At 54.2% G+C, this 11165-nt stretch overlaps 1 protein-coding gene across 1 annotated transcript; it reads left to right on the top strand.

Moving 5' to 3' along the window:
* The first annotated feature begins 2215 nt into the window (after positions 1-2215).
* On the top strand, positions 2216-10676 carry LOC115640549 (trypsin-like). Its single transcript, XM_030543401.1, has 5 exons — positions 2216-2255; positions 2389-2548; positions 3443-3696; positions 6767-6942; positions 10524-10676. The coding sequence occupies exons 1-5, from the start codon at positions 2216-2218 to the stop codon at positions 10674-10676; spliced, it is 783 nt and encodes a 260-aa protein (XP_030399261.1).
* The last annotated feature ends 489 nt before the right edge of the window (positions 10677-11165 follow it).

Genomic DNA, 11165 nt, shown 5'->3' with positions numbered 1-11165 from the left:
ATTAAGGAGGCGTCTCCAAGGGAGCGAATGCTCACCATTGCCTGGGGCCACGGGCTGGCTGGTGGTTAAAAGCAGGCGGCCCGGGGAGCGCGGCGGGCGAGACAGGGGAGCTAAGCCGGGCTGGATCCAAGCTGCCTGGGTGCCAAGCAGGGCGTGGGGTGAGTGCTACTTGTGGAAGCGGTGGGGCAGGATCTGACTCGCTGAACCCAGGTCGGTGCGGGCGAGCGGGAGATAGCCAGGCCAGGTCTGCAGGAGGAGGGCAGTGCGGGCTTGGTCACCTGGGACTGCATATTGCTGCTGGGTTGAGTCCAGACTCGTCCTGGAGGCAGTGGCTGGTTGCGCCGTGGCAGGGTGCTCCTCTGGAAAGACTGGCTGCTTTGCACCAGAGCCACCTCGTAGGTTTGGGAAGGGAGCTGGGGTCTGTCGGCAGTGAAGCGAATATATGTGTGTGTGTGTGTGTGTGTGTGTGTGCGCGTGCCCGCACATGTGTGATAAGTGTGCCTCTGTTTAACTCTCTGTGTATATGCATGTTTTGCTATGATCACGTGTGCACACATGTATGTGCCATATGTGTGTGCCCCTGGGTATTTAAACATGTCTGTGAACATGTATGTATTACATGTGTGTGTGCTCCTCTGCATGGCTATATGTGTGGGTGTGCACTCATATATGTGGATCATGTGTATGAACACATGGTGTCATGTATGTGCCTCTGTGTACTTAAATGTATGCATGTATGTATGTGTGATGTGTGTTTGAGTGTGCCACTGCATGTATTGATATGTTTGTGTGTGTGTGCACATGTGTGTATGAGATGTGTGCCGCTGTGTGTGTTGAGATATATCTGTGAGCATGTATATGTGGTGTATGTTTGTGTTTATGTGCCTCCACATGTTAGCATGCTTGTGTGTGTAGGTGTGTGTGTGTATCTCTGTGTGTGCACATGTATGTGTGTGCCTCTGTGTGGTATAAATATATGTTCACACATGTGTCTCTGCATGAGTTTAACTATACACGTATGTGTGGGGCATACATGTGTGTGTGATACATTTGTGTGCCTCTTTGTATGTCTATATGTATGCTCGTGTATATTTGATGCATGTTTTTGTGACTCTGTGTGTGTTTAAATATGTGTATGTATTTATATGCGTGCCTGTGAGTATATTTAAATGTGTGTGCTTGGGGGGGGAGCATATGCTTGCACATGTTTCTGTATTTAATGTGTATTAGAGTGTGTGTGTGTGTGTTCACTTGCATGTGGGAGTGTGCATCTGTGTGTGTCTGTGTGTGTTGTGCACATGTGTGTCCATGTGGGTACTTGCATGTGGATATTCACATGTGGGCAGTTTGAATGTGCATATAAATGTGTATGAAAATGGGTCTGTGATTGTGGGGGGGAGTGGGCGTGTGCGAATGTGTGTTGAAACGTGCTTATGTGGATTACTTGTGCATGTTCATGTATGGGCGTGTGAGCATATTTAAAGATGTGTGGGCATTTCTGTTTGCACTGGAGATAGGTAATAACACCTAGCTCTCGTCAGAGCTTTGCATCAGGCCATTTAGGCGGGTGGGGTCATTTTCCCTATTGCACAGATGGGGAAATTGAGGCATGGGGCGAGAAGCAGAACTGGGACTAAAACCCCGGTTGTCTGAGTCCCACTCTAGTGCTCTTTCCACTAGGCACCACTACCTCAACGCGGAGGGTGGGCCATGGACTAGTGCGTGTGGAGACCTGTCTGTGGGCGGGGGGCTCATTGACCGATTGCACTCAGCAACGCTGGGTCTGGAGCACTGATCGTCTGCCTGCTGAGCTGAGGAACCAGCCGCAGATTCATAAGCATCTGCAGTACCCAGCTGCCAAGGGGGACCAGAAATCATCTGGTGATGTGCAGGTTACAGGTGTAATTAATTTCCATTGGGGTCCATGGAGCCGAATCCCGGCTGGGGTCAATTGGCCGTAGCTCCATTGGAGTCAATGGGGCCAGATCCCAGGTGAGGTCAATAGGCCACTGCTCTGTTGAGGTTATGTGAGGATCTGGCCCATAGACGCTATCCTTTTCATATGCCAATATCAGAACCATCAGCAGGTCTAAGTGGGTGGAGGCTGTGGGGTGACTGTGGGATCTGGGGGTCAATTCTCCATTCACAAGCCGCTCTCTGTCTCCTCACCAGAACCAGCAGCCTTCTGCCCTGCCCATCACCGCAACTGAGCACCATGAAGCTGCTGGGCCTTGTGCTGCTGTTGGTAACTGGGGGTGAGTGTGTGTGTCTGTACTTGTCTCTCTCTGTGGGGGTCTGTGGGTGCTGGGGAGGTGGGCTTCCGCATGTGTGAGCATGTGACATGCCCATTGGTCATCCAGCTGTAACTCCTGCCCCTCTCCCCTGCAGCCATGGCGCAGGACAACCCCCGGATGCTGCGGGGTTTCCAGTGCCAGGAGCACACCCATCCATGGATCGTGGCGCTTTTTGATGGGGTCCGTTTCCGGTGCACCGGCACCCTGATAGACAGGCAGTGGGTGGTGACGGCTGCTCGGTGCAACACCGGCCGGTAAGTCTGTCCATGGGCTGGGAGGGTCAAGGGGCTGGTCGGCAGGGGGGAATCCTTTGAACTGCAGGGACTGTTCCTCCAATGGAAGGAGGTTCTCCAGTCTGCCCTTAACTCTGCCCCTTTGGGTATATGTGTCCTTAACACCACCCCCGTGCGTGGGTGTGCCCTTAACCCTGTCTCCTTGTGTGTGCAACATTAAATTCACCCCCTTGGTGTGAGTAACATTAACTCCACCCCTTTGGATGGGAATGTCCTTAGCTCCACCCCTTGGGTGTGAATGACTTTAACACCACCCCTTGGGTGGATGTGTCCTTAACTCTGCCCCTTTGGATGTGTGGCTTTTAACTCTGTCCCCTTAGGTATGTTTATCTTTAAGTCTCCCACTTTGGATGAATACCCTTAACTCCATCACCCTCTTGGGTAAGTGTGTGTCCTTAACTCTTCCTCCTTGTGTGTGTTCTTAACTCCAACCCCTTAGATGAATGCCCTTAACTCTGCCCCTTATATATGTGTGTGGCAGTCTATGTACGTCCTTAGCTCCCCCCTTGTCTAAATGCCCTTTACTCCACCCCTTTCATTGTCTCATAGATTCTAAGGCCAGAAGGGACCGTTCTTCCCATCCATCCTGCCCCTCCTGCATAGCTCAGGCCGGAGAACCTCCCTCAAGGATGCATTGAGGGTGCTCTAGCTCGACCTGCGCTGGAGGCAGAAATCTGTGTGGGAGGGTCTCTGGACTGGGCTGTGCAGGGGGCTTAGACTGGAGGGTACTTCCTGGCCTCCTATGGGTGCCATCCTGGCCCCCTCACAGTCAAGTGGAGTTTTGCCCTGGGCTTCAGTGTGGCCGGCGCTTCACGCAGCCATGTACCCCGTGACCACGGTTCTTTTCTACTGCAGCACCCTGAACGTCCGCCTCGGGGAGCACAACCTCTGGCATCTAGACTGGTCAGAGCAGCTGATCATAAGCTCCCGGCTCATCCCGCACCCCTTGTACAACAGAAGCACCAGCCAGAACAACATCATGCTGGTGAAACTCCTGGCGCCGGCCATCCTGAACCGCGATGTCAAGCCGCTCCCGCTGCCCAGGAACTGCCCCAGGCCCGATTCGACCTGTGTGCTTTCCGGGTGGGGCAGCAGCGTCTTCCAGAAAGGTAGAGGAGCACAAACAACCCCCAAAAAACCCAAAACAAGGCCCAGGTTTTTACCAGGAAGGGTGATTAACCATTGAAGCAAACTTCCCAGGGAGGGGCGTGAAGGATCTGGGAGCTGGGGTGGATCAGAATCTCCGCTGGAGTCAGCAATGCCATGCTGGTGCCAAACAAGTGAATGCAGTTGTAGGTTGTGTTAACAGAGGCATTGCCTGCAAGTCAGGGGGAGTGATAGCACCGCTGTCCTCGGTGCTGGTGAAGCTTCAGCTGGAGGACTGTGTCCAGTTTTGGTCACTCCGGTTCCTGGACCATGGTCCCTCTGCACTGAGGCCCAGCTCCCTCTCTCACTCGGCCTCTTCCCCCTGACACCCACCTGCACTCTGCCTTGAGACCCTGCCCACCCCCCGGCCTCTTTCCCCCGAAGCCCCACCACTGGTCACACAGTGTTGGAGCGGAGAGAAGCGAGTGGTGGGCAGGGCCTCAGGGCGCAGCAGGGGGCAGGCCCATGGTCCGGGTGCCGTGGCACCATTGTAAACCCAGTACTGTGTATAGAAAGGAGGTCCCTTCACATACTTGAAAAGCTGCCATATAAGAGATGGAGAAAAGTTGTTCTCTCTCGCCACAGAGGGCAGAACAAGAGACAACGGGGTCAAACTACAGCAGAGCAGATTTAGATAGGGTGACCAGATGTCTCGATTTTATAGGGACAGTCCCAATTTTTGGGTCTTTTTCTTATATAGCAGGGGTTCCCAATGCGGCGCCCGTGGGTGCCATGGCGCCCGCGGGGGCATCTTAATGCGCCCGCGTCCTGGCCCCCGGGAGAGCACCTGCCAAAATGCCGCCGAATTTCTGTGGCTTTTCAGCAGGGTCGCCTCTCAATGACATCACTTGTCAACGGCAAGTGGCGTCATCGAGAGGTGTCGCCACTGAAATGCCGCGGAAATTCGGCGGCATTTCAGCGGGTGCTCCACCACCACAGTGGTCCATCATCTGGTGCCCACCAGACTAAAAGGTTGGGGACCACTGTTATATAGGATCCTATTACCCCCCACTGCTGTCCCAATTTTTCACACTTGCTGTCTGGTCACCCTAGATTTAGATTAAACCACAAGAAAAACTGCCTAACTGTTAGAGCAGTCGGGCAATGGACCAGATGCCCAGGGAGGTCGTGGAAGCTCCTTCATTGGGAGGTTTTGAGAGGAGGCTGGACAACGTCTGTCTGGGATGATTTAGACACAATTAATCCTGCATCTTGGCAAGAGATTGGACTAGCTGACCCGTGCAGTCCCTTCTAACCCTGCGGTACTATGGTTCTATGGTGTATTCTCCTGTGCTTGGCATCTTCTAATCTAGCCTGGAGGCCCATCTCTAAAATGCTTCCATTAAACCTAAATTATTGAGCTGAGGACAGAGGGAACTGGGAGAACTTCTCTGGCCTGGATTGTCCAGCTCAGAATATGATCTGGCATTTTTTTCTGATCTTACGCCCTGTGATAATTCTATGAAATGGGTTCCAGTCCCAGGCAAATTTGGGAGATTTTGAACAATCTTGAGATCTCGAAAATTTTCCCAAGCTGAAAATCTTAGGGGAAAGATCAAAATCCAATTTGTGTTTCCATTTCAAACTTTCCCAAGCCAAAAAGTGGCAGCAGGGTGAAAACAAATCTGATTTGGTTTTCAATTTTGAACTTTCCCAAATGAAAAATCCAGGATTTCAATTTTGAGTTTAAATTTTTTTTCATTTCAATTTTGAAATGAAAAGTGGTTTTTTGAAGTGAAAAAAACCCTGGTGAGTCCTGCTGGGAAAATGTCAAAAGGGGACCGACCCTTCCACCACTTTGAATGGTGTTTTATCTCCAGAATTAGCAAACTGGGAAATTTATCGCATCCACAGCCTTGTTGCCGGGAAAGATTCAGTTTCAACAAATCGCCATTTTTTGAATGAGGATCCCCCAAAAAGCAACCTCCTCAGGGTTCAGCTGATCTCCAGATTTGGAGTCAAGGAGAGATTTTCCCCAAGTTGGATTGGCAGAAACCATGGGTGGACTTTTTGCCGCCCTCTGCAATGTGGGGCGTGGGTCTCAGGTGATGAATTCCCTGCAGTTACCATGATCTTCTGCTTTGGTAGCACCTCAATCTCTCCTGTTCTCTGCCTGTGGCACTTAGCACTTTCATCTCCTGAGAACTGAAATGTGTTGGTCTAATTAAAGTCTTCGGGCGTAGTGCAGGGTAATGGAATGAGAGTCTCTGACCTCTGCTATACAGGAGATCAGACTAGACGATCGAACAATCCCCTCTGGCCTAAACTCTATGAATCTAGGAGCTCAGCAAAAGAGCTGGAGCATGAGACAGGAATCTGGGGCTGGTCTACATTGGGGGTGGGGGGAATTGATCTAAGATCCGCAATTTCAGCTACGAGAACAGCATAGCCGAAGTCGACGTATCTTTGATTTAGACTGATTTACTTCGCATCCTCGAGGCGCGGGATCGACAGCTGCCGCTCCCCAGTCAACTCCACTTCCGCCTCTCGCCCTGGTGGAGTTCCAGAGTCGACAGGGAGCGCGTTCGGGGATTGATGTATCGCATCCAGACGAGATGCAATACATTGATCCCTGATAGATGGATAACTACCCGTTGTTCAGTGGGTAGTGTAGACATACCCTGGGATGCGGATGAAGGGGAATCCATCGGCTGAAGCTGTGTTCTTCCCCTAGGAGCCTACACTAAAGCAGTGAGAGGCACCAGGCTGTCACCCAGAGATAGATGCTACAAGAGAAAGGGGCCCTAGATAGATAGAAGGGGGGGGGAATAGATGGATGGATAGATAGAGGGGGGTGTCTGCGGATGGATAGATAGATAGATAGATAGAGGGAGTGTCTGCGGATGGATAGATAGATGGATAGACGTGGTGTCTGCGGATGGATAGATAGGGTGTATGGGGATAGATAGAGGGGGTGTATAGAGATATATAGATATGTAGATAGATAAGAGCCCCACATAGACCTCCTGGATCCAGCCTGGGCTGAGCATTTCCTAGACCTCAGGAGACTCTCACCCACTGTCTCTCCCGCAGCCCACAAGTCTCCCGACCAGCCTCTCTGCACCCGCCAGCTGCTGCACTCCGACGTCCTACTCTGTGGGAATATCACGGTTCTGGCTGACGCCCAGTGTCAGCACAGCCACCCCAACCGCATCACCCCCAACATGATCTGTGCCGGTGTGGTCCACGGGGGCACTGACTCCTGCCAGGTGAGGGGTACGGGGGTAGGTGAATGATGTGAGCCCCCCCCAATGGGGCAGGATGGAGGGGCAGGACAGGGTGGGCTGGAGGGGGTGTATGAGGTGTGGCGCTCCCTGCTGGGACAGGATGGGGCAGGACAAGGTGAGTGGGGGTGTGAATCGGATGTGGAGCCCCCCGCTGGGGCAAGATGCAGGCAGCAGGACAGGGAGGGCCAGGGGGTGTATGGGATACGCCCCCCCCGCTGGAGCAGGACAGGGCGGGCTGGGGGCTGTATGGGGCATGGAGCCCCCCACTGGGGCAGGATGGAGGGGGTGGGACAGGGTGGGCTGGAGGCTCTATGGGGCGTGGAGCCACCCTGCTGGGGCAGGATGGGGCGTGGAGCCTCTCGCTGGGGCAGGATGAAGGGGGCGGGACAGGGCAGGCTGGGGGCTGTATGGGACGTGGAGCCCCCCGCTGGGGCAGGATGAAGGGGGCGGGACAGGGCGGGCTGGGGGATGTATGGGACGTGGAGCCCGCCGCTGGGGCAGGGTGAAGGGGGCGGGACAGGGCGGGCTGGGGGCTGTATGGGATGTGGAGCCCCCTGCTGGGGCAGGATGAAGGGGGCGGGACAGGGCGGGCTGGGGGCTGTATGGGACGTGGAGCCCCCTGCTGGGGCAGGATGAAGGGGGCGGGACAAGGCAGGCTGGGGGCTCTATAGGGCTTGGAGCGCCCCGCTGGGGCAGGATGGAGGGGGTGGGACAGGGCGGGCTGGAGGCTCTATGGGGTGTGGAGCCCCCGCTGGGGCAGGATGAAGGGGGCGGGACAGGGTGGGCTGGGGGCTGTATGGGACATGGAGCCCTCCACTGGGGCAGGATGAAGGGGGCGGGACAGGGTGGGCTGGGGGCTGTATGGGACATGGAGCCCCCCACTGGGGCAGGATGAAGGGGGTGGGACAGGGCGGGCTGGGGGCTGTATGGGATGTGGAGCCACCCGCTGGGGCAGGATGGAGGGGGCAGGACAAGGCGGGCTGGGGGCTCTATAGGGCGTGGAGCCCCCCGCTGGGGCAGGATGGAGTGGGTGGGACAAGCCTGCAGAAGTGTTTGAGATTCCCATGGTCTGGGCTGTCCTGGAGCTCAGAGCCAGTGATCACAGCTGTCCTCTCTCGGTCCCTTCTGCTTCTGCTTCATCCAAAAACAACTGGAAGGGGCTGGTGGGGACAGATCACTGGCGAAAAATGCCAAATTAACTCTCTCCAAAACACTGCAAATCATCAACTGTCCCGTCACCTCAGCCTGGCTCGGGCAACGCGCGCGGTGACCTTGCGATTCCCCACAGCACTTAAGGGCATTTGGGCCAAAGTGTCTTAGCTGGGCTGACCAGATAGCAAGTGTGAAAAATTGGGACACTTTTTGGTGGGGGTATCGTTGTGTATATAAACAAAGCCCCTCAGATTGGGTCGTCTGGGCTAAAACTGGGGTGACCAAAGACTGGGGTTACTCTCTCAGCATCCGGTCAATACAGATACAGCCGCGTGGGACGGATGCGACTTTTCCAGCCGAACCCTCCCCCGAAATGGCGGGTTTCCGCTCTCCAGGGCAAACAAGGACATGAAGGAAGCAGCGGTTCCTGAGCTGGACATGGATGTTTGCTGGGCAGCTCTTGCGCAGCCACGTTGGGTCGTTAGCAGGGGACCTCGTTAATGATGCTGGGATTCTTCTGATGACCAGCTGTCTTCGCTGGCTTCTGAACGGTCTCCCTTCCCCAGCCCTTCTGCAGAAGCACCCAGTGTAGGGTGACCAGACAGCAAGTATGAAAAGATAGGGACAGGGGTGGGGGGTAATAGGAGCCTAGACAAGAAAGAGACCCAGAAATCTGGACCGTCCCTATAAAATCAGGACAACTGGTCACCCTAACCCAGTGGGTTCTAGCCCCAGCTCTGAGAGGGGAGTGGAGTCTAGTGGGTTAGAGCATGGGGGCTGGAAGTCAGGACTCCTGGGTTCTATTCCTAGTTCTTCTGCTGATTTCCTGCAAGTCCCTTCCTGCCTTTGCTTCTCTTCCTACCCTTAGTCCATATAGACTGTAACCCCTTGAGGGCAGGGACTGGTTATACAGCCTGCCTGGGGCCAGCGCTGGGCCCTCCTGAGCTGGAGAGCTCAGCACCAGTGTAATAGATTCACATCCTCTGTGACTGGCGCAAGGTGTCGGACATAGTGGGTTACACAAGCCCATATCTTGACTTTAGCAAAGCTTTTGATACGGTCTCCCACAGGATTCCTGCCAGCAAGTTAAAGAAGTATGGGCTGGATGAACGGACTATAAGGTGGATAGAAACAATGAGGAGACCAGTGGCACCTTAAAGACTTTAAGGTGCCACCGGACTCCCCGTTGTTTTGTGGATACAGACTAACACAGCTGCCCCCTGATATAAGGTGGATAGAAAGCTGGCTAGATTGTCAGGCTCAACGGGTCGTGATCAACGGCTCCATGTCTAGTTGGCAGCCGGTGTCAAGCAGAGTACCAGGGGTCGGTCCTGAGGCTGGTTTGTTCTAACATCTTTATTAATGATCTGGATGATGGGATGAATTGCACCCTCAGCAAGTTTGCAGATGACACTAAGCTGGGCGGAGAGGTAGATACGCTGAAGGGTAGGGAGAGAATCCAGAGTGACCTAGACAAATTGGAGGATTGGGCCAAAAGAAATCTGAAGAGGTTCAACAATGACAAGTGCAGAGTCCTGCACTTAGGAAGGAAGAATCCCATGCACTGCTACAGGCTGGGAACCAACTGGCTAAGCAGCAGTTCTGCAGAAAAGGGCCTGGGGATGACAGTGGATGAGAAGCTGGATATGAGTCAGCAGTGTGCCCTTGTTGCCAAGAAGGCTACTAGCATATTGGGCTGTAGTAGTAGGACCATTGCCAGCAGATCGAGGGAAGTGATTATTCCCCTCTATTTAGCACTGGTGAGGTCACACCTGGAGTATTGTGTCCGGTTTTGAGCCCCCCACTACAGAAAGGCTGTGGACAAATTGGAGAGAGTCCAGCAGAGGGCAATGAAAATGATTAGGGGCTGGGACACATGACTTATGAGGAGAGGCTGAGGGAACTGGGCTTGTTTAGTCTGCAGAAGAGAAGAGTGAGGGGGGATTTGATAGCAGCCTTCAACTACCTGAAGGGGGGTCCAAAAGGGATGGAGCTCGGCTGTTCTCAGTGGTGGCAGATGACAGAACAGGGAGTAATGGTCTTCAGTTGCAGTGGGGGAAGTCCAGGATGGATATTAGGAAACACTATTTCCCTAGGAGGGTGGTGAAGCACTGGAATGGGTTCCCTAGGGAGGTGGTGGAGTCTCCATCCTTAGAGGTTTTTAAGGTCCGGCTTGACAAAGCCCTGGCTGGGATGATTTAGTTGGGGTTGGTCCTGCTTTGAGCAGGGGGTTGGACTAGAACCTCCTGAGGTCCCCTCCAACCCTGATATTCTATGGTAGGCATGGCACATTCACTCTGAAAGGCAGAGCTGGGGAGCAAAGGCTAGCTCTGTCACAATAGGGGCCTGGACTGGGCTCTGTACGTGTGATGCTTATCCTATTAACGCACTTTGCGGCACTTGCCCTGCAGGGAGACCCCGGCTCGCCGCTCGTCTGCCAGAGAGAACTTCAGGGCATCGCCTCCTGGGGCTTCGAAGGATGCTCCCGGCCCAACCAGACGGGTGTGTTCGTTAAGGTGTGCAACTACTTGACTTGGCTGCAGGACACCATGAGGTCTGGCTGACCACGCCGGCCGGGATGGGAGCACTGGCAGGGAGACCACAGAATAAACCAGTGACAACCGTGGCCCTGCTTCTCTGGTGTCTCCTTCCCGCATGGCCACGCCTGCTGCTCGATCCACCAAGGGACTTAAGTGCCCATGCAACACTGATGTGCACAAGACCCTTGCTCAGCTAACCCCATAGGTGCCTAATCCCCCTAGGCACCAACATTTTGGCCAGTCCTGCCTGAGTCTGCGGATCACCCGACCTCTAACAAGCTCCATCACGCCAATTGCTCATGCCTAAATCCCAGCGTGATTCTCAAGCATGCTCCCATGCTGTCATGAGACCAGTCTGCGGGGGGGCTGCGCCTTATGATGGGAGCAGCAGTCATGTCTAGTGGTTAGGGCTGGCATCAGTAGCCAGGAATCAGAGTCAGAACTGGAGTTAGGGGTCCTCTGGAATGAGGCAGGGTGGGAGAAAGGCTGGGGACAAGCGGGTGCAGGAGCTAA

The sequence above is a fragment of the Gopherus evgoodei genome, unplaced genomic scaffold (genome assembly GCF_007399415.2).
Source record: "Gopherus evgoodei ecotype Sinaloan lineage unplaced genomic scaffold, rGopEvg1_v1.p scaffold_31_arrow_ctg1, whole genome shotgun sequence".
Lineage (NCBI taxonomy): Eukaryota > Metazoa > Chordata > Testudines > Testudinidae > Gopherus > Gopherus evgoodei.
The sequence above is the reverse complement of the archived record's forward strand: the minus strand, read 5'-3'. Positions and strand labels throughout refer to the sequence as shown.